Source organism: Triturus cristatus, chromosome 2_1, assembly GCF_964204655.1.
Source record: "Triturus cristatus chromosome 2_1, aTriCri1.1, whole genome shotgun sequence".
Taxonomy (NCBI): Eukaryota; Metazoa; Chordata; class Amphibia; order Caudata; family Salamandridae; genus Triturus; species Triturus cristatus.
In genome coordinates this window covers 469307129-469334262 of record NC_140581.1, presented here as the reverse complement: position 1 = coordinate 469334262, position 27134 = coordinate 469307129, and the positions used below count along the sequence as shown (strand labels likewise).

Genomic DNA, 27134 nt, shown 5'->3' with positions numbered 1-27134 from the left:
AGTTTGCGCTGTATAAAATCGCATTAAATAAATAAACACAGCACGTATAATGGCTTGCAACCACTTACTATGCCAGAATTCGCAGTAAAGACCTCCCAAACTCACCTTCATGATTAAAACCGTACATGTAGAGGTGTTTTGTGATCAAGAGAGGCCAAAAGTGCTCTGCTGCTCAAAATGTGGCACGTTTCTCTAATTCCTGTGATCCTGTTCAAATCACTGAATCTTCCCCGCCTTAAAAACCTGGAACTATTCTGGTGCTTGGCGATCTAATGCCTTCGTGGACAGATTTATGCTATATAATAGCGTTAAAAAAAAAATAAAAAATTACAGATTCTCTGTCACCACGTTCACTCCCTCAACATTTTTACAATAGATGTGAAGCTAAACGCGTAAGAGAGACTGGAGCTACTTGGTGCCAGACTTTGTCTCCTGTGCCCGAACGGGCAGGTTTTTGGCAGCCTCTATTGTGATATCTGCTCCCTAATTAGGAAGAGCTTAAAGAGGGAGCATTCCTGTTGGCAAGGGCCACGGGCTACCTGCATCAGCCCAACTCGAGGGTGAAGCAGATTTTTTCTCTTACCTTTGCCCTGCAATCAGTTTCCGCTCCTAACTGATGCTTGTGCCACTTGTAGCAGATGGTGACAAAAATGGGTTTTCTGGCAGTTCTCTTCGCGAGGCAGTGTTTGCCTGACACATTCTGGTGTGTGTATAAACATACACGCTGCGGGTGCTCTGGCCCCCATTCTCATTTTCTGTATAATGTATAATGGTGGGTCACTTACCTAGTCGTGCCGGTGAAGATTTCCTCTTAAACGATAGGATGATGAGGACAGTGATAAAACAAGCATTTGCAATGCAATAGGACTCGCATTTACGCATTGCAAACTGGAGTGCGGGCAGGCGGGGAGGCAGGGGGCGGGAAGGCACGGACAGCGGGAGTGCGGTAGGGGTGCGAGAAGGCACTGACAACAGGACTGCGGGGTAGAGGGAAGAAGGCATGGGCGACGGGAGTGCGGGCAGTAGGGGGACAAGAAGGCACGGACAACATGAGTGCAGGTGTGGGGAGGGGGGAGAAGACCAGGCCAAGGGAGTGCGGGCAGGGGAAAAATAGTGCTCTAGATAACACATACCGTACAGTGTAACACTCAAAGTAAAGGGGGCAATAGCCATGGGAGGGTACAAATGACGACATGGCCATAATAAGGCAGGGCTAACAAGCCTCATATCAATCAGGAGACAGAATTAACGAAGGACAAAGACAGAGGCCAATGAAAAATATGGGCGGAGAATGAGGGCAGCTTGTCTCCCATACTTCTACTACTGCATGCCTCGCAGAGCGAGCAGCGCATGCACGCTGCCGCTCCAGCTCGATCTAATAAAGTAATGCTGTAAAAAAAGGCCATTACACCATCAAGCTTAAATAATGAAAGTTTGTTATATGTAGGTCACTAGCATCACTTACAGACAAAAGACACCTCCCACCCCTGCACTTCGACTGAAAAAAAGCAAGAGAAGAAATAACACATACCTGCTCAATCACTAGATCCAAATCCATGTGGGCCCCGTGCGCCACAACGGTAGGGGAGGAATTGAAAATAACACTTACCTGCTCGATCATGGATTGAATCCCTGTCTCTAGAAAGTAGGTTTCGATGCGAAGGGCCTCTGCACTCTCGCCTCAGTGATATGAAGAAAAACATCAAGGGTGCCCTAGCATACCTGCCAACTCACACAGCACCACCGTGTGACACACTATATCTGTTCCCGTCACACTGTCTTCCAGTGAGGACCCAACCGTGGCAGGTAAAACCTGCTGAAAACCACTGTAATTAGTGGTTTTACAGCTCGTTTTCAGATGCTTTGAAGTGCCGACATCCATTAAAGGATGCCAAAGCACCCCAGGACATCAGCACAAGCCTCACCCAGCTTTTTTAGGTCTCGCCTAGGCAGCGTGCATGCGCTGGGAGGGCCTTTAGCCATTGGTCTTCACTTTTCAAGCACTGCACTCGTGCTTGTGGCAGCATCCACCTTGCGGGAGCGAGCAGCGGCGCGTCACAAGCATGAGTGCAGTGCTTGAAAAGTGAAGACTGCTCTCCCAAGTGCGCGCACGCACCACTCGCGGGCTCACTTCCTGCTCCTTTACGAGACTTTACTTTCGTTTCTCATGCCGGTTTCTTTTTTGCAGATTTATATAGCGCGAACTCGACCCAAAGGTATTGGAGCGCCTTTATTAGTCATGTTTTTCCCTGCTTTCGCTTTCTCCGCATCCCCTCTTTTAACTTATTCGTAGACACTCGTCGTTTCCCTGCTCTAACCCTTCTAGTGCCATGTGGGTACACACATTACTAGCTGGTACCAGCCATGACGCAGTGTTTGCAGCACACCATTAATTCGGGGCTTTGCAGTTTGAACACAGAAGGTGTTGCGGTGAATTTGCTGCGCCATAATGTAAGGTTAAATATTTCCATTAATGGCCCTTAAATGGCTAATGATTGCCAACGCGCAATGTCCCTTCCGGCTACTGGGAACACGAATGGAGCGGATTCCAGAGAGGGCGTCAGTCGAGAGTTCTCAGATGTTTGCTTCAGTGCAGGACCCGCCAGCAGGAGTGCCAATCTCTTATGCAAATCTGATGTAATTTTCTACTAATTTTTAGGAAGGATCCAACCGATATTTAAAAGATTGATTTATGTGCGTGTTCTGCAGATGAAATTCACCCTCACTCTGTGTGCAAGAGAGAAACCCGCACACGCTAGGTTATTATGAAGAGCAGAAGTGGTGACAGACAGTTGTGTTTGTTAATTTTCAAGTATTTGTATAACGCTCGGCTGCAGCGTGGCTTCATAGCGCTGTAGGCTACTTGGAGGTTGATGTTTCATTTATTCACGGCTCTTACTTACAGCACAGTGTACAGAGGTGCTCATTTCCACAACACGTTCGTTAGCCAAGACACTTCTAACAGAGTACTCAATCACCTCACCACATTACACCCCGACGCCCGACAAACAGAGGTCAAATGTCGTCAGCAGTGCACTTGCTATGTTCAAGTGTAGCATTCGTATAGCGCCTTAGCGCCATCTTGTGCTTTTTGCAGCACCCACCAGTAGAGTGCTACGTTCTTGTCTTCAGGCTTATGTGACATTAACCAGTTTGACAAACTCCAGACATGAAAATGAGTGAATGGCTTGTGTAGTACAGCGCCGACATCGTTGAGTGAGAGGTGTGGATTTAGTGAGGATTTCCTTTTCCCTTGAGGCGAGGCGTGTTGTTTCCCTGTGTTGGTTCACGAAGAAGTGCATTTTAAAACAATATTTCCAAATAAATTAACCAATTATACAGTCATCGGTTTTGCAAACTCTTCCGAAGTGAGGTCCCATAACCTTTCAGTTCTTCAACGTGTTCCCAGAGATGTTGTAACTTCCGCCCGCCACTTCCTTTCATTTCCCCAGTTTGCACCTTCCAAATACGAATACAAAACATTACACAGATCCCATAATCTCAGTCAGCAGGGAGTTGGTCTGTTCGTCAGGTTAGACAGATCTCCTTGGCGCAGACCCCAAGGTCCAGAATTAATAACACTTTGCACCAAGTTTGCATCACAAAAGTGAACACAAACTGAGTAAAGTGTTTAATTGGGATTAACTTGTGAGCGCAAACCATCTTTGGTGCCGAATAGCAGCCATAGTGCAACTTTGCAACGATCGGTTATACCAAGGGTGATGCATGGGCATTCCTATTCAACCACTTATAATTTGATGCAAAGCTGCATCTACTGAAAAAGTTCAACAGTATTGTGTGCCAAAACTGTATACCTCCTGGAGGTAGGAGTAACATGGTAGAAAAGTGTCTTTCCTCCAAACGTTTCCTATTGTGAGTGTGTGCTGTACTGTGCACATCACATTCAAACGTAGAAACATTTTAAACTGTGTCAATCATATTATTGTTTACTGGAAGGGCACCATTCCTATGCTATACGTCACATAAACACCCTTGTACTGTGGTGCCAGGGTGTGAACGTGGAACTGACAGCCCGAAGTATCCCAGGGCAGAGAGCGAAAGGCAGCATCGACACATCTGATTAGATACGGCGTGGTCCTGCTGTGTTTCTTTCATTAATGCAGCGCAGCAACCTCGGCTTTTGTGATGCGTTGTGACAGCGGCATAACAAAACATAAGTTTGGCACTTTGTGTCACTGCTGTCCTTTTTAAAGTGCTCATAACTTTCAGTGTTTGGCTGTTTGTGTCACATATTATAATATGCAAAAAGAACTATTGATGGACAGAATGCAGAACAATGTCATACATTCACCCCAGTACAGAGATCTGGGCCTAAATTCATCGTTTTTTCCCTCACCATGCCATTCCAGTTTGGACCCAGCCATATGCAAATCAGCCTTGATCCTGTGCCCTATGGGAACAGTTCAGCCCGAACTGCCAGGCCAGGTCCTCCCTGGACTGGAAACAATCATCCTAGGACCGGTTTCGGGGTTTCACCCCTCTTCATGTACAGAATGCAGAACAATGTCATACATTCACCCCAGTACAGAGATCTGGGCCTAAATCCATCGTTTTTTTGCTCACCGTGCTATTCCAGTTTGGACCCAGCCATATGCTAATCAGTCTTGACCCTGTGCCCTATGTTCTGCATTCTATTCATCAATAGTTCTTTTTACATTTGTCACCCTGAGTGGGACGGGTATGCTGAGACGTGAGTCCCGTGCTCTCCATGCCACTGGAATCAAGCTATCCTGGCTGAAGAGGGGTGAAACCCCGAAACCGGTCCTAGGATGCTTGTTTCCAGTCCAGGGAGGACCTGGCCTGGCAGTTCGGGCTGAACTGTTCCCATAGGGCACAGGGTCAAGACTGATTTGCATATGGCTGGGTCCAAACTGGAATGGCGAGGAAAAAAACGATGGATTTAGGCCCAGATCTCTGTACTGGGGTGAATGTATGACATTGTTCTGCATTCTGTCCATTAATAGTTCTTTTTACATATTATAATATGTGCATATTATAATTGTGTCACTGCTGTCCTTCTTAAAGTGCTCATACCTTAAAGTGTTCTCAGCGTATCTCAGAGGCCGCTCGCCACATTTCACAGTGGTACAAAAGGGGGTGGTGATGGACGGAGCATCAGAACCAATCAAGCACTCACACCCAGTCAACAGATCTGGGTTTGATCCATCACCGTTCCTTAGCCCACTCTGCCACCCCAGTTCAGACATGGCCATATGTAAATCAGTCTGACCCTGTGCTTCATGGGAACAGTCCAGCCCGAACTGCCAAGCCATGCCTTCCCTGGACCGGAAACAAGCTTCCTAGGACCGGTTTCTGGCATTTCAGCCGTCTTCAGCCAGGCTTGCTTGAATCCAGTGGCAAAGTGAGCAAGGGACTCACGTCTGAGCATAGCCTGCCAACTTATGGCGAACAAAGCAAAAACCAAAGGAAATGATGGACGGAGTGTTGAACAACATCATTTGGATGTGGTCATGAAAAACTGATGCTTCACAAAAAGCAATCTTGATGAAGATCCCCTCCACGATGGATTTAGGCCCAGATCTCTGTACTGGGGTGAATGCATGACATTGTTCTGCATTCTGTCCATCAATTGTTCTTTTTGCATTCGCCACATTTCACAGAAATGCGCTACAAAATCACTGCGAACAAATTAAAAAACGCCGCCAAGTTTAACGCAATAACAAGAAACAATGCCGAAGTCTGCAAATTACAGCCTTTGACAGAATTCCTTCTATTTGACCGGAAAATCCAGTCTGTGGCAATCAGCTTTTTTTTGCAGAACTGCTTGTTTGCCCCTAAGCAAAACAAGCATTGGCATAGCCAATAGGTCTCGCTTTTGGGACCTTATAAGTATTTAGTTATGCAGCACAATATCCTTAGTTCAACAACATCAACTGTTGCATGGCTAAACACTTATAAGGTCCTAAAGGCGAGACCTATTGGCTATGCCAATGCTTGGTTTTTTTTTTAGAGAGGAGGGGACTTGGGGGCAGGATGGGGTTCAAAAGTGCCTGGTAGGTACTTCGAGACACGGGGCTCTGCCCCCTTCAAGGCCCTCCTCCTCCTCACACTGTGAGATTGTTCTTATGCCCTATTAACCTTTCAACAGCTCTAAAGTATGACAAATGCAAATAAACGAAACAGGAAGAAATATCAGAAGAGGGCTTATAGACTTCCCTTGCTATTAGTAAAAATAGAAAACAGCTTAAGAAAATTATGGTTTATAGGTGAATGGACGTATCTACTCAAGTAAGGAAAGGGGCGAGGAAGGGTATGAAAAGTTAATGCAGAGCCAAACATTTTGCATTTATGGAAAAAAAGTAAAACAAATCGCTGTTTAAAGCATCATATAAAATAGTCTCTAGCAGAGATGAAGGTGCTTGTCCATTTCTAGAATTTTTTTAAATTAAGATCACTAGAGCTTTTCAGAAACCTTTTTACACCTGTGTTTTTGCCTGCTGAAAGACATGTTATTGAATATAGGCTGTCTAATGACATATATTGTCTCTAGAGATGATAGTTACCGCACTGCCTGCGAGAGACATGAAAAATGATGCCTCAGTACCGTCCACTGGGGGTTGTTACTGGAGCTGTTATGATGATTTGTGCCCATTAGTGAGCAATAAAGGTTCCTGTATTAGTTTACTCCCTCAATAGACGGCCTATACATGTGCTGTTTATGTCAACCCCACAAAACCTTGAAAGGCAGATCCGATGATTGTTAAGTGCACTTGCCAGGAAGGGATTCTACATGAAAAAACACTTGTGAAGCATGAGCTAGGGGGATGCAGTCAAGTACATCTCTTAGGCAAGGATTCTTCGTCCTCTGAAATTGTCCCTTTTAGTTATTGGCTTTTGTATAATCGAGTCCCAGCTGACCAGCTCTTGCTATTGGTTGACACAAGGTAAAGTAAAGTTGTTCAGGAATCTTGTCCTCGGCCTCCTTGTCTGCCAGACGTTGTCATTATACACCTGTGTGTGTCATGGAGTTTACCATTATTCCTTCCAGTCCCCCAGGTTTGCCAAGTACTTTCCTTAGTGAGGTGTGCAGAAAGTCTTGTACTGTCTACTCAAAGCTGCTGCTGTTTGTATTTATACTTGTTCCGTATGTCTATTAAGGTGAGAGAGGTGTTAGCCGATTATGACCCGAATTTTTTGCCAATGAGTCTTGATGAAGCTTATTTGGATCTAACGGAGCACCTGAAAGAAAGAAATAACTGGCCTGAAGACAAAAGAACATACTTCTTGAGGACAGACACAGCAGAGACCAGTAAGTATATTAACCTCTTATTATCATGTCAAGCCTAAATTAAATTAACATTGAAGTTCGCCTTAAAATTCAATTATGGAATGTGTTTTTCACACACATTTATTGGTGTAAGTTCTGGTTCCTAGGATCTTAAATGGCAGATATAAACATAAGAATAACTCCCTGCTGCGTTCGGGGTCCCCGGAACACTTTTTCAACAATATGGACCTGGGAAGGAACTAGACTAGGGTTTATGGAAAACCTGCAGGCTTTCCAGAGGTGGGATGATGTTGGTCTCTCCAGGCTGGCTGAGGTATGGATGCAAATGGGATAGTCTCACTTGAGCACTTGTGGAAGAAATATCAGAAGCTCATCACGCAATGGCTTTAGTACAGACAGTTGAGACGCGCTGCATGGGGGCATAGCCAGGGAGGAAGAGACCCAGGAGGAGTCCCCGTTGGAATTGAGGTTACTGGATGGTCGTGTCCGTTGTGAGGGCAATTTCATTGACATACAGGATGCTCAAGCTGAATATGCAGGGGATGCTGGGGAGGCTGCGGGAACGGTGAGATCGAACTTTGGGGAACTGAATGTGGAAGATTGGAATACATCGCTGGGCTTCCCCTCGGAATCCATTGTATTGGTTGATTCAGCTGAAAATTCTGCATAGACCATACCATACGAGAGCCTTGCTGTATAAAATGGGAAAGGTGTGGGACGCAAAGTGCCTCCCAAATTGCGGGATGTAAGGCTTCTTTAATGCACACTCTGTGGAGTTGCCCTAGGGTGTGCCCTTTTTAGGAGAAAGTTGCTGCCTCAGTGGGGTGAAGAGTTGAACTGCAGCCCAAGCGTGCACTATGGGGGGTTTGGGAGTCTATGGATGCGTCCAGATATGAAAAGATCCTAGTGAATATCGGGTGCATGTTGGCTAAAAGAGATATCGCCCCTAGAGGGTGCAGTGGAATTACGCCTAGCGTGCAGGTTTGTGTGACCTGGTTGGAGAGATTCATGCAGATGGAGAGAAAGGTGAATAAAGGCACAGACTGGCCACGGAAATTTGACAAAATTTGGGGTCTGTAGCCCGAAAGTGGTTGCTAAGGTATCACTCGGAGTGGCTGGGAAAATGGATATGGGAACTATGGGAACACTTGAGAAGGTGAGGCTGGGGGGGGCACACATACACATACTGTCCTGAGACTTGGGGTAGGACATGTCTCTTAGACTGGAGCTATGTTACTGGGAAGAGGCATTAGCTACATGTATTCTCTAGATGTTTACTGGCTGTTAGGGCTAGCGTGCGGCGGGCAGGACTGAGGCAGGGAGATACTGTGTAAGAAATGTCATCGTACTGTTTTCTGACTGTTGTTTACTTGTATCTAAACAATAACAAAGTTTATATTAAATACAATATGGACATAATTTACAAACGGTAAGTGCACACACATATATTTACTACCTTACCTAGGTGTAATGCTGCACTTTTTGTGAAGCCTCCTGGAATTCTATTTACAATTTTAAAGTTGCTTTTATTTAATTTAGCAATCGTATTTTACACTCCATTTGGTTGGCAACCATGTCTGCCACAGACAGGGACAGAAACTTCCACCAGAGATGGAGAATTATATGGACATTTGATAAAGTTTTGTTCGTGTGTGTATCTAAATATATAAAAATATAAATTACATTTATTTAAAATATTTATTAACCTGCAAAAATAATCAATAATTATAAAAAATACTTACCATCTCTAACATTTTTCTTTAATAATTAGTAAACATGGTTAAAAGTTATACAGTTATTTTAAAACCTTTTACATTTCTTTTAAACATGTACAAGTTTAAACAAATTTTATTGTTAAACTATATTTTTTCAAAAATAAATATAATATGTATATATAATTTTGTAATCACTTATATGATTGGCTCATGTTGTGAACTCATGTTAAATTGTGAACTAATTTAATTAATCTAACATTGGTTTTTATTTGGTGTTAATTTAATTCCCTTTCTCATTTGATATTTATGTGAGTGTGTTGCAGTACCAGTGGTTGCCAATATATGGTACTTCACTTACTCCATGTCTGAGCTGGAGTATATTTAAACCTTTTTTACATGTTGACACCTTTTGGACTGTAGTAACTTTAGAAGTGTATTTTGGTAATTGCAACTGTATTTCTCTTTTGTGGTTATTTGTTTTGTATTAGTGTACCATCCTAACCCCCTACTTAAATTTCCCAAAAGCCCTACCATTTAGTATTAAGTGGTCCTGATTATCCGACCACTCCCCTTTGTCTCGCCCACATTTTCTACTCAAACATACTTGTGTGGAGAGCCCTGCACACATGGTTAAGTCTCCACACAGACTTCTTCCTACCTTAGTCAGACATGGTGGCTCCGGCTTCCTGCAGGCCTTTGCCTGCTGTTCCAATGGCCTTCTCAAGAACCATCCTGCCTTTTTCCTATGCGTATCAGGTCGAGCTGGCCCAGCGCATGGAATCCTGGGGTGAGTACTCCCCGTATGCTGGTGTCTTGGTAACACTTTTGCAGGGGAAATTGGAGGATCCAAAGCATTCTGGAAACGTCATAGGATGTTAAGCATATATGTTTGTGCATACTAATTTTCTGAAAGATTTTGAACAGAAATGCTTATTGTTATTATATTTTTTGTGTAATTTTAAATTATTTGTTTTCCCAATCCCAGATAGCCAAACCATTTTCCAGATTACCTCATATCCTCTTTGGCACTATATAAGGGGAGTTCCCACTGAATCCTGTTGTGTCGCAGCAGTGTTTGCAGAATTGTTCGCTCCCTGGATTGCTCTATTCCACCTTCCCCTATTTTAGGTTCGACTTCAGCTTTCCTTGCTCTTTAGCCTGAATAGTTGGAAGGTTTTTCTGGTCTCCAGAACTGATCTGTGCATGAGAGGAAAACAGCATTTAGAATACCCTTTTGGCGTTACGAATATCATGTGATGCGATTTGGCCTATGTAATGCCCCTGCGGTCTTCCTGCTCTTCAGCAACACCATATTTTCTGATTTGATTCTGCAGACTAATGTTGTCTATCTTAATGAGGTTATGGTGTATTCTAAAGATACGGCTGAACGTACATTTCATGTCAAACAAGTTTTAGGTTTCACTTTGTTTTTATTGACATCTTTAGCATAACACAGTACTTATATCCGCCTCACAATCTGAGCTGGTATCCAGCGACCAAAGCATACATAACTACTTTTGTTATCCCCTTCAAACAAGTTTTAAAGCGTCTGAGGAAGAGTAAATTGCCGCCCAAACCTGTAAAGTGTTTGTTTGGTAAAGATTACTTGGGCTACTTTCTTTCCTCTGAAGGAATAGCCATGAGCTCTAGAAAGTTCAAGCCATTTTGGATTGGCCATTTCTTCTTCAGTAAAGGAGAAACAAAGGTTTTTAGGTCTGACAAATTGTCAGAAATTCATTCAGAATTTCAGCAACCTTGTCTCTCTGGCTGAAAATAAGAGTGAATTCGAGCTCCCTTTTTTCAAGTCTCCAAGCAATTCATCCTTGAGTCAGCTGCTTCAGACCAAGCTATGGGGGTTGGGTTGATTTGGGTCAATCAAGATGAAGAAGAGCATCCAGTCTCTTTTTTTTTCCACAAAAATTCACCCAAGCAGAAAGAAATCATTCCGTTCCGTAAAATTTACTTTTTGCCATAAAATCAGTTGTTTTTCGATTGGAGGGACTTTTTACTATGAGACAAATTTTTGCTTAATTTAAGTCATCCAACACATCAAATAGTAATAGTAGAGAAGACTGCTGGACATCTTTTTTTGATCAATCAGATTTTTTTCCTCGCATACATTTCCGAATCGGACATCCAGAATAAAAGGCTTCCAGGATCGCAGGAAAAATCATTGATCCTCATGCATTTATTTCTTCCACTATTACTAGCTTTCTTGAGTTAATTCATCAGGAAACCAAGAATATAAATTTTCACAACCTAAAGAACCACTTTCCTCTATTTCAATGCGTGTGTCGGCTCAAGCTGGCCCACCACAAGGAATCCTAGGGCGAGTCTTAATGCCATATGCAGGGCAATTTACGGATCTCATGGCATATGCGAAACTTCATAGAATATAAAATATATATGTTTGTGCATATACATTTTCTGAAAGATCTTGAAGAAAAGTACGTATGTTATTTTTTGGTTTGATTTTATAATATTGGTCTTCCCAATCCACGATGGCCGAACCATTTTCTAGATTGCATCACATCCTGTTTGGTATCACATGGGTTCAACTGTTTCACGAATATACTTGCTTCTCCTGCTGTTAATTATCTTCTAAAATAATTCTAGGCACCCAGTTTAATTCTGGCATCTGGGTTTGTTCCTAGAGATAGTAGACTGTTCCTACACATCAAGAAGACCCTACACCTTTCTATAAGAAGACCTGTCTTGACAGGAGGTCTCCGGACGTATGTTTGTGAATTGCATTGTGTAGTACCTCAGTTGTGCTATTTATTGTAGCACTGCTTTACGTACTGTAAAATGCAGTTTTTGGATCAGGCCATAAGTGTGTTACTTATGTTTATAAGTTAGTAGAATGGATGAAGAATTCAACACATCCACGTGTTGCTGAGCACTGTGTGAAAGCCTATCAAAGTCACAATGTTTTAAAATCTTTTTCTGAAAATAGATTGCAGCCTATAACTCACTGTCTAATACCTAAGTTGTGTGGAAATGGGAAAAGAACTGATGATTAACGGAATGCTGAACAAATAAAACATTCACACCAAGACACAGATCTGTGTTAGATCCATAGTTTTTTTGCTTGCCACGCCATTTCATTTGGACCCAGCCTTATGCAGATCAGTCTTGACCCTGCTCCCCATTGGAACAGTCCATCGCAAACTGCTAGGCCTGGTCCTCCATTGACCAGAAACAAGCATCCTGGAATCGGTTTCGGGGTATCTCCCCTCATCAGCCAGGCTAGGTTGAACCCAGTGGCATAGCGAGCACTGAAACAACGTCTGGGCATACCCTTCCTCTTAAGGCGACAAATGCAAAAAGAACAGATGATGGACGGAATGCTGAACAAATCAAAATTCACCCCGTTCACAGATCTGGGTTAAATCCATTGTTTTTTGCTCACCACGCCATTCCAGTTTGGACCCAGCCATATGCAAATCAGTCTTGACTTTGCTTGCTATGGGAACAATCTAACCCGAACTGCCAGGCCAGGTCCTCACTGGATCGGAAATAAGCGTCCTGGGACCGGTTTCGGTGCATCACCCCTCATCAGCCAGGTTATCTTGAATCCGGTGGCATAGTGAAAAACAGGATCCACCTCTGGGCACACCCTTCCTACTTAGAGCGACAAATGCAAATTGAACAGATGCTGGGCGAAATGCTGAACAAATCCATCTTTCACCCCAAGTCACAGACCTGGGTTAAATCCATTGTTTTTTGCTAACCATTCCATTCCAGTTTGGACACAGACATATGCAAATCAGTCTTGACCCTGTACGCCATGGGAACAGTCTAGCCCGACCTGCCAGGCCAGGTCCTCCCTGGACCGGAAACAAGCATCCTGGACCGGTTTCAGGGTATCAGCCCTCATCAGCTAAGCTAGCTTGAATCTGACAGCATAGCAAGCACTGAACCCACATCTGAGCATACCCTTCCCACCTAGGGCGACAAATGCAAAAAGAACAGATGATGGACAGAATGCTGTACAAATCAAGCATTCACCCCAATCACAGATCGGGGTTAAATCAATCTTTTTTTCCCTTGCCACGCCATTCCAGTTTGGACCCTGCCATATGCAAATCAGGGATAATACCAATAAACCGGTCCCAGGATTCTGGTTTCCTTTCCAGGGACAACCTTGCTTGGTTATTCGGGCCGGACTGTTCCCATAAGGAACAGGGTCAAGACTGATTTGCATATGGCTGGGTCTAAACTGGGGTGGCATAGAGAGCAAAAGAACGATGGATTTAACCCAGATCTCTTGACTGGGGTGAATGTATGATTCATTCAGCATTCCGGCCTTCATTTGTTTTCATGACTTGGATCCTAGGCACACACTGGGTGTTTGCATGCCTTTTCTCAAAGAATGTTCTCTCAGACATTACATTTTTCTGCGTTAACTCAATGTTTATATACAGCCGGCTGAAGTTTAAAGCTTTTTTGTTTAACTTCTTGCTTGTTTTCTGTCGGAATGCTATCCCTTTTTGTTAAGTGCCCCTCGTGGGAAGAAGGGAGCGTGTCAGACCTATGCCGAGTGTGTGTAGTTTGTCTGCATCTTTCTCATTCCTTGAAAGAATGTGACTTTTGTCCGAAGATGCCCAAAGCGACCTTGAAGGAAAGAGAAAGAATAAGGCTTACAGGCAAGCTGGAAAAGTCTTAGGGAGCTGCAGAAGGAAAAAAACACAGAAAAGCCCTCCAGATACTCTAATTTCACTGAGAATATGTCAAATTCTCCAAACTATTCCTACAGATAATGATTCAAAGAGCGAAGGGGGGGGGAAAAGGCGAGAGAAGACATTGTCACCATCGTTCTCACTGCTGATGAACTCAATCACCGTCGGAGGCCACGGCATCACTGTGAAAAGCCTCAGCCTGACATGTTCTCCGGCAAAGGGATGGGTGTTAATGGCACAATATCATCACTGGCGCCATTCTTCCAAGTCATCAACGTTGAGACATCCAATGGCAATGGCATCATCTTGAATGTCAAAGTATTCCAAGCACTTGACAGTGTCCTTTTCTCGCTCGACTTCTCTGATATCCTCCGTGATGGCACTTCCCGCATTAAGGCCATTCTCAACATCTAATATATAAAGATACATGTCGCATGCACTTCAGTTGATTCAAAATTTCAAAATGTGCCTAGATATGTTCTGTTACTATTTTTTTTTTTTTTTTAAACAAATTTATAAATATGGGTGTACAGATGAATTGCTCAGGCACATGGCAGTTGACAAAGAGCACACCTCTTGGGACTTTTTGCCATATATCACCCATTAGCACTCACTGTGCAGAATTAGATAATTAAATATTGTACAAACTGTCAAATTATTTCCTATGTTTCTTTTTCGCTGTTCAGTAAATTTGCAAGAAAATGGTTGCCTTTTCTCTCAAAAGTTTTATTTTATTGTTATTCTTTTGTACAATTTTTCATAAAAGCAATTCTTTCTAGACAATATACAAATCTAAAGTACATTTTACAGAATTATCCAGTAGATATCTGATTCACCTATCCACTTCATGCCTGTGTGCTTAGTTAGGGGTTTTCTGTAAACAAAGATGTTGCTACCAATTTTGGAGATACTCCTAAATGTATAAATATCTAGGAGAGTCCAACTTTGGCTTAGAGGCATGACTCTTTCTGATTGACCAAAAGGCTATCAAAATGTTTAAGGAATCACCTGTGAAGTGCCATCAAACCCTATTCTTTGCTTTTCCTATACTCAAGTGCTTCATAAAATCACCAATATTGTTTTTTCTGTTTAGTGCACGTCCAAAGACATGTGTTTGTAATTGTATGTTAGTGCAGTTATTCAGACTGATGCACCCAGTATAGCTATTTCAATACTATATTTCAGTGAAATGATTCTCAAGATCGATACCTTGCCTCTGCCTAGCACACTGCACACGTCAACTCACCAATTACTATTCTTAGTCATTTGTTTAAAAAACTACATTGTTGATCTTACTTCAGAGGCATATTTATGTTGATCTTACTTATTGAGGTATCCACAGTTGTGGGTCTGTCACTTAAAACAGTTATTGCCAGGAACCTTGAATCAACTCTGAGTTCCTAAGCCAATTCTATGAGGAGAATCATAAATGGGTCCAATAAGACAATGTTCCTCATCACATCATTTTTTTATATGGCGGCTTTCCAAGGTGAGACCTCTTCGTAACATCACAAAACAAAAAATGCCAAGACTTCACATACAGGCTTCTGAATCACTGGGAAATGATCTTATGATGCACTGGTTTCTCTACACTTTTCCACTGATTCCATTACTTCCTGCATTATTTCTAGACCTCTGGAACTACCAATTGACAACTTTCCTTATTACTCCAGACTGGCCCAGATACATCTATAAGATATGTCATTCAGATGGCACAAGACGTTGCAATGCAGACTGAACTTTTGACCAGTTCTTAGGACAAGTTGTTTCACCTAAATCTGGCATCATTTGAATTTGGCAGCATGGCTCCTGAAATTAGACAATACAGAGATTTGAACCTCACTCAGTGAAACATGGCTATCCTGAAGGAAGACAACATTATTTCAACTAGATCATACTCTTGCTTTAAGTGGAAGAGGTTTTGTTTGTGGTATTAGCAGAGTCTCAACTATCCGAAAACCTGTCCGGAGGATGTCATTCTTTTAGACCTTTTAAATCTGGTTCTCTGAAAACGTTCAGTTCTCTTCTATTAACATTTACATTGCTGCAATTATAACATACAGAAAATGTCCAGATCAGGCATCTTTCTTCAGAATACCTGTAATTAAATATTTTTTAGAAGGACTGCAGATGGTGTTTGTACCTATAGGGATTCACCTTCTCCTTGTGAGCTAAACTTGGTCTTAACTAACCTGATCAAAGTTCTGCCAAAGCTTATGAGTCCCATTGGTCTATATAATTGAGACATGGAGTCTAAAAAGGAAAATCATTTCTGATAGATATTTCTAATTGCAGATTCCTCATCTTTGGAATATCTCCTGGTGCCAGGCCTGATTCTTACTTTTTTTCTTAGCAGTGCTCTGCAAGCTGCTTAGTGGTGCCGTGAGCTCCACATTGGCTTCATTCTACCCTTAAAGTGGCAGAGCAGAGCCACATAAAGCACTACCCATGCATGCTGTTGTCAGTTCATTCCTCTGGTGACTCCAGTGTTCGACCCCGAGCTGAATCTGTCTGTACCCTGACCTATGTTGTGCTCCGCCTTAACTCCAGCACACTCAGATCCTGTACAGCCTTATTCTGACCTGTGCCACCACTGCTTCAGAGCTGTCCTCATAGGCGCCATTATATTTCTGTTTCTGATTCAGACCTGAATCTATCTCCCAGAGATGGCAGTGATGATGATTTACCCCTGCATTACGATGATGACCGTTTACATATGGACCTACAGGAGGCCAGTGGGCTTGATCCATCTCCTTATCCAAGGTTGGTTTCTCCCCTTGGGCCCCAAAGGAACGCAGTGGTTTCTTTGTTTTAGTAATTAGACATGCTGCTGAGTCCTAGACCTGCAACTGCCTTATGTGAAAGTAAAAACAATCACCCTTATTGAAGTTCTGTAATTTGGACCTGCATCCTTTCAGCACTTACTACCACTCAGTGAAGCCCTGACTGACATTCTGATGGGCACTTGTTTTAAGCCTTGTTCTTGCCCTCCAGTGAACAGGCAGGTAATGAGACACTACAGACCGGCAACCCTGAATTTCTTATGCAGCATCTTACTCCAGAGAGTTTGGTGGTCCAGGCTCTCACCAGCAAAGTGAATCCCAATTCATACCATGTAACCCCTGGATACTTTTGATTGCATTGGGTAAGTGGTCAGCACCTTTGCTATGCATGGATGTCATCCACGGGGTTCTTCGGAGACACGCAGGCATCCCTTATGGATATGCCTTGTGATGGATCCCATCTATTTGGCAAAAAATTCCATCTTAGAACTTTTAAGGAGTCTGGGTCTCCAGCATGTTTAGGTTTCTCAACCCCGTCATACAGTTTCATCCACCAGTTTAGGCCTTTCCTGGGCTACTCAGGGGGTTTGTCTCTCTTCCGCGCAGTCGTTACCCCAGTTTTTCATGGCGAGATGGGGTTCAGGAAGCCACCACCCAGGTCCCCAAGAACACAAATCTTCCTAGTCCATAACCCCTCTTGTATTAGCTACCAATCTGCTTTGTTTGCTTTAGTAAAACAACAAAGAAATTGCCTGTGCTGATCCTTATTCTACAAAAGCCTTCATGAAAATGACAGAAAACAAATTACTGTCAACCTCCTCGGAATTGATTCAAAACAATGTATTTTTATTTATCTATCTTATCAAAATTCATTTTTTCATATAACAAATAGTTGCATCATTTTCAACAATGAACCACAAAACCAAAGAAAAATTACTCTGGTACAAAAACTAAGTGACTTTAGGTCAGTACATAAATAATCAACAACATAGAAAACACTCACATAAAAGACACAAGACACAAAACATATATATATTAATTCTAGCAATTTTTTCTGTTCAAACGTTTTCAATAAGGGTAAACATTCAAGGAGAAACCAAGAAAACAGTGTGAGATTTTTAGACAATAGAATTCCTGCACTGTGCCAATAAAAGGACGTTATTTTTACAATTAAATACACCAGGCAGAAAATATCTTAGCATTAAACACACTTGTTTTACAAAACAACAAGCAGAAGGTCGATGCGTTTCGAACCCCGTTGGTTGTTAACTGGGGGTTCTCTTCAGGACCAATCACTAAAAAGACATTAGTAAATAAAGATACTTTAGAGGCGTTTTTGGATGTGAGCTCGTGAATAAACTACAATTGTAGCAACACTAACCCTCTACCACCTGAGTGACCAGTTCCCTAAAAACTAGCATACCTATTTGGCGAAATCAAACGATTTCGCACTTAGGCTTTGAGTCTAAATGCTGGCTTAAAAAGATTTTTTAAAACATCATAAAAAAGACAGATAGCTTATGAAGAAAGGTTTTGTCATGTCATGAACGTTGTATTTGAAAACGGCCACTACATTACTTACTTCATGTGAGTGGAGCCTATTGGTCTCGATGACAGTTATAAAGGGCAAGATGTGACCTGAAAGGCAGTGAGAGTAAATTGAAACAAACGAAGAAGTGAGGGAGACGTAAAACTGCTTTACCTAGTAAAAATTTCAACTTTCCTACCTTGTACGAATCGTTTCAAAATGTAAGGTGTGGTTGGCCTCGTCGCGGAGCTAAATTCCTGGGAGGAACAAGGAATTTCAAAATTGTGGTGAACATTTGAAGTCTGACTACGATCTTATGAAGACACGAAGGTAAGATTTACGAGTTTTAGTCGCCGAAGGAGCACAGTTATCTTTTACTTGGAGAAGGCTGCCGAAATCTTTTACGCGCGTCCAGACTTGATCTCGATCGAGCTGGAATCTTCGTACTTTCGCATTAGTTCTAAAAAGGTTTCCTGATGTTACGACGCGCACTGCGGATGGCTAGAAAGTTGACACGTGGTTGGAATCTCATCGAGCCACATGATTGGCTGAATAAAACGTAGCTGCCCCGTGATTGAATGGGAATTGTAGTTTTTCGTTTTTCTACCCGTTTTGGTAAAAATTAATGAAACTTTATTAAGCTATCGGATAACCAATTGTGGGTTTTGACTTCGTATCGATCCAGAGGGACCAGGGCTCAGTCCTGTTCCATTGTTTATAAATGAGGACAAGAATATGCAACCGAAGTCGACCGTGATTCTCTGTATTCATCTTGGCCGCACCATATACAAATGGAGTCAAACAAGATTCTCAATTTCAACTTGACCACACCATATAGATGGCTTGAAAATCCCTAAGTGGCAGATCTTGATGTAAACATGGGAAGATAAACCCGATAGGTTTGTGAATCATGTTATAATAATCTCATGCTGTGCAGCATTTCAGGATGTTATCTGTCACAAAAAGCGCAAATGGAGGAACTCTCTAAAGGTCTAAACAGAAGGAAATAAGTACTGCTGGCTGCGAATTGGTCTAGTTCCTCCATAGGGATTAGACTGAAGCATCTATGTGGCTTTGCTCTCACAGATTATAGATTTAGGAAAGTTCATTAAGGCCATCTACAGCCGTATTGAATTTGACAATAAGCAATAAGCAAAAAAAAAAAACATAAAATTTGAGAAAGACAAGAAAAATTTCTATTTGGAAAATACTTACCCGTATCTTCAAACAGATTTTTATTCTCGTCCAGAATCGCGTAGATTCTTACCTGACTATCAAGGACTTTTGAGAAACAAATTTATTTTGTTCTCAGACACCTCATCATCATCAGTGGCGAAACGGATAATAGTGAAGGGCGATTCAATCAAAACCGTAGGGGCAACAATCAACAACAACAAGCCCCTTTTTTTTAGGCAGGGGCCAACAGAAACCACGAGGAAGAAGCAGATACACCAATCAGCCTTGGGAAATGTCAACCAGGAGACAAAATTACAAAAACTAGGTCCCTCACCCATTTTTAATCTATCGGATCGCCAACTTACAGAAGCTGAAGAAAGTGTACTACAGAAAGGTTTATCGTTTGTCCTTACAAAAAATACAGATTTTGTCAAAATGAAGTCTGAGGTGATAGATTTTTGTAGGAAGATACGTCTAAAAACCTTTTATCTGACAACTTGATGCCAGTAAATAATTAAACCATAGGACTCAGGAAAAAGTCCACGTTTTGCCCACCGGCTAATAAAATATCCAAGGAGGTATTCATTTTTGAAAAAACAATACTTTCAGCCATTACACATATGGAGAAAACCAAAAAGTTTGTAAAACATAACATTTCAAAATCGGAAAAGGATGCAATTACGGATCTCAAAAATGATACGTCAATTGTTATAAAACAGGTGGACAAAGGGGGCTCGATTGTGATCTTGAGTACCCCAGAATATACTGACTAAGTAATGAGACAATTGAGTGACCAACAGTGTTATCGCAAAATTAATAAAGACCCTACAATCGAACTCCAAGGAGAACTTTTAAACATTTTGCAAGAAGGATACGATCAAGGGATTTTGGGAAAGAAAGAATTTGAATATTTATACCATAAACATCCAAGGACTCCAGTCCTATATGTCCTCCCAAAAATTCACAAACAAAACAAAACCACCCGGTAGACCAATAGTATCTGGTTGTTATTCTCTATTAGAACCAGTTTCAAAATACGTTGATTACTTCCTAAAACCATTTCTAATGTAAGTCCCGTCCTACCTTCGGGACACTACAGATTTCATTAATAAAGTTGAATCAATGTTTTTTGAAACAGGGAACCACATCTTGGTCAATCTTGATGTGGTTTCATTGTACACCCAGATACCACAAGACGATGGGTTAGCTGCCATTGACATTTTTCTTAATGAAAGAAGCAAACCTGAAAAAGTACCTACAGACTTCATCATACGCCTGGCCAATTTTGCGCTACGAAAAAACTACTTTAAATTTGGGAATGATTTTTACTTTCAAGTTAAAGGAGTAGCAATATGGTGTCCATTCGCCCCAGAGTTAACAGTATTGTACATGGAGAAATTCGAAGCCAAGTTTATCTACAATAACAATCCTTTCTTGGAATTTATTTCTAACTACGTCCGTTACATAGACGATATATTCTTGGTTTGGACCGGCAACGATCAACAACTGCTCCAATTTTATGAATCAGCTTAGTAACAATGGGGTAACCCAGTATCCCTCAGAACCAGGGCGATAGTATAATAAAGTAACAATGGTTCTGTCGGGTGAAAAAAGCCTCTTTACACAATTGCACAAGTCATGCGTTATTCATAATATGCAATCAGTCATAAGCAACACACAAACAAAAAACATGTGGGGTATTATGAGATTTTTTATATAAATTGCATCATTTATATATATATATATATATATATATATATATATATATATATATATATATATATATATATATATATATATATATATATATATATATATATATATATACCCAAGAACATTTTGAAAGGCCGTCAAAGTACAAAGTGAAATACAGTTTGTGACAAGGTGACAAGTGGTGCTCAGTGATATAGTGCGTGATATGTACAGAGTGATTAAAAGGTTTGAAAAATTTAGGTGGCCAGAAAGCAAATATTTATAGTAGATCCGCGAACTGAGTCAATTAGTTTTACGCAGGCTCTCGCAACTGGTCCAGGGGATAGTGTCGACGTTTCAACCTAGATACTGCACTACTATATAGTCAGTGCAGGTCTTCATCAGGACCGGGGACAAGGGGTGACAGCCTGTAAGTAGTAAGATGCCTTAATCAGGTGTGTTGCCAACAAGGTAAGTTCCAATGAGTCAAAGTACGCACTGTGGTAAAGAACTCACCTAGAAGACAATTATTCAGGACAACTCAAAATGAGGGTAGGTATCTTGCACAGTAACCTCCCTCTTAGAGGTGTTTAGATATTTCAGGACATCTGATGCATTTCTGTGGGGGAAAGGGTTCAATTTACCACCACACAAAAAATGTTCTGGGGAAAGGGGGGGGGGGGGGGAAGGTGAGGGGGAGGGGAAGGCTGCGCTGCTGGAGGAAATTCTGACAGCCACAATGCAGGCTCACCTCAAGTTAATGGCATTTACGCGATGTACTCCAGACATTCGGTCAATTGCTTCTTTAGGAAATCTATGGGAAAGTAGGATTAGATTAAGTGGGGAGCCATCTAGCTACTCGAGTAAATTAGGCTTAAGGAACACGAGCTGCTCACCTCCGTTAAATGTCAGCAGATGTAAGATGGATCGCGGGCGGCAGGCATGAGTCCTTGCTCGTGTGTGTGGACCAGCTGCAGCACTCTGAATGAGCCTGCTGATGTGTAACCGGGGAGCGTGCGTGTTAGAAATGGGGGTCTCTGGTTGGCAATAGCTGGCCACTGTCCAAATAGGGATCCTTCTTCCTAAGTCAGAGTAAGCAGACTACACCCTTTCATAACCCCTGCTCAACCCTGTGGTAACGTAGCACGAGCAGCTAGGCTTATCTCGGAGGCAGTGTGTGAAGCATTTATGACCATACACAGTAACACAGTGAAGAACACTACAAAGGGACACACACAAGTAGTTATAAAAAATAAGTATCTTTATATATAGACTTAACACAAGACCAATAACAGTAAAAATCCACAATACTAGAAAATAGGGTTACTCTAAAAAGGCTGCAAAAATAGTTCAAGGTGCACAAAGAGGTGTTCAGTTCAAGGCAGTGGTCTCTGCAACCCTTTTACTCACAAGATACCTGGATTCTGTAGCAAAGCAACAAAAATGTCGCTAAGGAGTTGTAGCGATGATTTTCCTGCCGCTAACCAGCGATGCGTTGAATCCTTGCCGCAAGGGAGGATGATGCGCTGGTCTGTGGGCAGGACAAAGCGACAAACTTCTGCACGCTAAGCCGGCGATGCGATAAAATCCTTGCCGCGAAGGGAGGAAGATGCGCCAAGCCTGTTGCGTGTGCGATCTTGTTGCGATGAAAGAAAATGGCGCTCCGCGAGGGAGCGACGATCCTGGTGCGATGCGATGAAAATGGCGAACGCTCGCCGTCCGCGCTGCGATGTCGTGAAGCGATGAGCCCGATGCGATGATCTTTGGTTAGCGAGCGTTTTGAGGCCCGCTAACATGCAATGCGATAATCTTCGGGTTAGCGAGCATTTGGCAGCCCGCGAACAGGTGATGCGGTGATCTTTGGTTAGCGTGCGTTTTGAGGCCCACTAACATGCAATGCGATAATCTTCGGGTTAGCGAGCGTTTGGCAGCCCACGAACAGGTGATGCGATGATCTCCTGTAGCGAGCACTCGGCGGCAGCAAAGTGACGATTTTCCTTACGCTCTCCAGCTGCAGCTGCTCGCTAATGGGCATTAGCGACGATTTTCAGCACTCTCTTCTCCACAGTAGAACTAGAGGCCCTGGAACTCACAGGAGCCTCACCTGCAGATAGAAATCCTTGCTGGGAGGAAACAGGAGGCTGGTGGTGGAGTCTGATGTGCCTGAGACTCCTGCAGGAGGCTAGCTCTCTTCTAGCCCTTGGGTGATTGCTGTAGCAAAAATAAAAGTTCCTTTAAAGTCCTTTTCCGCTTCTTCCAAGTCCAGTAGTAACAACTGCAGGCCAGTCCAAGAAACAGCACACACGCACAAGGGCAGTCCTCTCCTGCAGATTCCTTCAGTTACACGGACAGAGGTTCTTCTTGTTGTCTAGGAGCAATACAAATTGTAGGGGTTTGGGCACAGATATTTATACCCCAAAAGTCTTTGTTCTCAGAAGCTACTAGTCACTGAACCCAGCCAGAACCAGTTCCGCTCAGTCCTGGAGCACTTTGTTTACCAGGCTGTTTCTTTCCCTTCAGAGTGCAGTGCAGAGACATCATACGCACCACAGGAGGTGGAGCCAGCATTGTGGAGGGAAGGCACAGCCCTATTCAGGTCCCAGGTGCAACTCCTCCTACCCATCTAGATGCAGATCTCTCTATTCACCACTGGGACACCTCACCCTGTCTCCTGGTATTCCCCAGCCCTGTCACTCCAGAACCAGACAGCCAATACACATAACAGCAGAGCACACTGGAAGGCTTATGCAAGAAAATACCTACTTTCTAAAAGTGGTATTTTCAAACACAGAATATAAAAATAAACTTCACTAAAAGATGTATTTTAATATTCTGAGCTCAGGCATACTAAATTTGTTTTTCTACCATGTTCTTTGGGTCAGTTAGGACTATAGAATGTAATAGTCAATCCTCCCATTCTGGCCTATGGAGAACAGGTAGCCTTACAGTAGTGAAAAACGAAATTGGGTGTAATTCACTACCAGGACATGCTACACACATCAGAGCATGTCCTACCTTACACATACAGTGGCACCCTACCATAGGGGTGGCTTACATGATGCCAAGGGACGGTTCAGGGGCTGGGAAGTGGGTGCACTTCACAGCCAAGATGGCAGTTCTAGACTGCACACAGACACTGCAGTGGCAGGTCTGAGACACACTTTACAAGCTGCTTCTGTGGGTGGCGCAAACCAGCGCGGCAGGCCCACTAGCAACATTTGGGTTACCAGCCCTGGGCACACACAGGCCACCCTACTAGGGACTAACAGGTAAACCAAATAAGTCAATCATGGATATACCAATTCACATGTCATATTTACAAAGGGAGAGAATATGCACTTTAGCACTGATCAGCAGTGGTAAAGTGCCCAGAGTCATAAAGCCAACAAAAACAGGTTAGGAAAAATCCAGGAGGAAGGCAAAAAGCTTAGGGATGACCCTGCAAAAAGGGCCATTTCCAACAGTGCGCGTGTACGTCGCGCGCTGGGAGTGACACTGGTTACTAGGCAACCAACAACGCTTGGCGCTCGAACGCGTCCCACGTCATGTAGTGTTGCCTGGTCGCATGGCAACTGAGCCTCGTGCCTCATTCACGAGGCGTGTGTAAATTGCAAGAGCGTGACAGCATATACTTTTGGGGCAATTAGTTAACCGCATAGATGTGCATTATACAATGTGCCTAAGATCACATATTAAGCAATGATTTGAGCAGTTAGTGAACCTGCAAGATTACACATTTTCGTATGCTGTGTACAAATATGTACAGTGTAATAAAACGTCAAGAATTCAGTGCATTTAGTATACAGTGACAATCTTACAACTAATAATATAGTTTACAGAGGAACTTACATAAGTACCCATCTGTATTAATGACTTGTTATATGTATACTATGTACAATGTAAGTATGCGCCTGAGATCACTTATTAAACAATGATTAAGCAGTAAGTGAACTTTAGAAGATTTTTGATCATGCAGTGTATATACCGCTCTTGAGTTAAACCATGGGGCAAAGTAACATTTGTTTAGATATTTCCATATGTTGTACACAAGTATATACAGTGTAATAAAAACATCAAGAATTGGGTGCATTTTATATACAGTGACAATCCTACAACTAATAATACGGTTTATAGAGGAACTTGCATAAGTACCCATCTGGATTAATTACTCAATATATGTTTACTACGTACAATGTTATTCAGTAGAAGGCCCCAAGAGGGAAACTAACAATGAGTCAACAAATGGGCAGTTAGAGTTGCCCCATTTGTTTCGCGGTCTCCTCCATCTCGTTTAACCCATTTCGTACTGAGTTAAGTAGATGGATCCATCTGCACTCTTTATAATTCAAATCCCTCGTTAGCGAACCACCTCTGGCATTGGGGATGATCTTCTCTAGGACCCACCATGTTATGTTGTTAGGTGAGTGGTGGTGTGTCATGTAATGTTCAACCATGGGTGCACCTTGGACCCTGCATTTTATTCTGCTCATGTGCTCTAAAATTCTGACCTTGGCTTTCTGGGTAGTTTGCCCAACATGTATAAGGCCACAAGGGCACTGGATGGCATATATAACGTTTGAGTTATTACAATTGATGAAGTGGGAAAGCTTGTATGTTCTGTTGTTGTGTATAAATGTAGTTCCCTCATGGCATAAATCACTTGCTTTGCATTGCCCACATTTGTGGTGCCCGGTCACGGGTGAGAGACCCAAATGGCTTCTGAGGTCAGGTGGCTTGGGTGCTTCCAGGTATGCGTTTACAACATATGCTTGATATTTTTTCCCCTCTTGAAGGCAAAGATAGGGTCTTGTGTGGTCTGTAGTTCACTTGCAACCAAATTCCAGTATTTCTTCACTACTTTCTTTATATCGTTGCTCTTGGTGTTGAATGTTGTAACACAGACGATCTTGTCTGTCTCCATGTGTTTTTCACTAACCTTCAAAAGCTGTTCACGAGGGCAATACCAGGCCCGCTTTTTAGCCCGTTTCAGCAATCCGGTTGGATAACCCCTCTCTTTGAGACGGATAGTGAGGGTTTCGGATTCCTTAAAGTAGTCAATCCTCCTGGTACAGTTTCTTCTTTGTCTGAGGTATTGCCCATAGGTTAAGTTATCCCTCAGACTGCGTGGATGGTGTAGCTCATATTTCAGCAAGGAGTTTCTCTTCATTGGTTTGCGATAGAGATCGCAGTACAGTAATCTTTCATCTACTTGGAATGTCAGGTCCAAGAAGTCTATCGCTTCATTGTTACACGTCATCGTGAATTGGATGTCATTAGATCTAGTGTTCAACCAGTTGTAGAATTCCTTCAGTTCGTTGGTGTTGCCAGACCAAATCATTATCACGTCATCAATGTAGCGTTTCCATACCGCAATCTGATTGAGGTATGGGTTGGCGTGATTGTACAGGTGTTCCTCCTCATAGTGGTCCATGAATATATTCGCCAGACTAGGAGCATAGGTAGCCCCCATGGCTACCCCCTTGCACTGGTAGTAGAATTGTCTTTTGAAAATAACATAGTTCTTTTTCATGGCAATCTCTATTAGAGAAATCAAAAATTCTCTTGGAATCCAATATGGTCTTGATCTTGCATCTAATGTGGTTCTGATGACGTCCAATGCTTTGTCTTGGGGAATTGATGTGTAAAGTGAGGACACACCTAATGTGACAAGTAGTTGTGTATGTACATTGAATGCCTGACCCTCAAGCAGATTTATGATATGAATGGTGTCTCTCATAAATGATTTTGTCTTTGGTACAAATGGTTGCAAAAAATGGTCAATGAATTGGTTGAGTGGCTCCAAAATGGAACCACAACCTGAAACAATCGGTCTTCCTGGTGACTTCACTGCGCGCTTATGTATCTTCGGCAATGTATAAATGGTAGGAATCCTAGGTTCTTTTTTATTGAGGAAATCATGCTCCGATTGGCTCAGGAATCCTTCAGATACTCCATCCTTGGTTAGTATCTCTATCAAGGATTTTAGATGGGGGTCCCGTGGGGCAGGTTGATAGCTGTCCAAAACTCCCAGCTGTAGTTCAAGCTCTTCTACATAGTGATCTAGTGTTTTGTAATACTACCGCACCACCCTTGTCTGCTGCTTTGATCACAATAGTTTTATCATTACCCAAGGAGCGTAATGCCATTTTTTCTTCCTTACTGGTGTTGTACTTTATATATTTTCTTTCTTCCAGGAGTTGCATAGTCTCTTGGAGTATAATTTTATGAATGGCTTAATACAAGGTCGGCAGATATAAAATTCAGCATAAATTATGCAAAAGAAAGGAT

General features: G+C 42.5%; 1 protein-coding gene across 6 annotated transcripts in view; it reads left to right on the top strand.

Annotated features, from left to right (window-relative positions):
• Positions 1-27134, top strand: part of POLK (DNA polymerase kappa) — a 1025073-nt gene that overhangs the window by 719864 nt on the left and 278075 nt on the right. For all 6 annotated transcript variants that reach the window (XM_085632293.1, XM_085632295.1, XM_085632292.1 and 3 more), the window contains one exon: positions 7141-7291. In XM_085632293.1, the coding sequence (XP_085488419.1) occupies positions 7141-7291 (151 nt within the window). The remainder of the gene's footprint in view (positions 1-7140; positions 7292-27134) is intronic.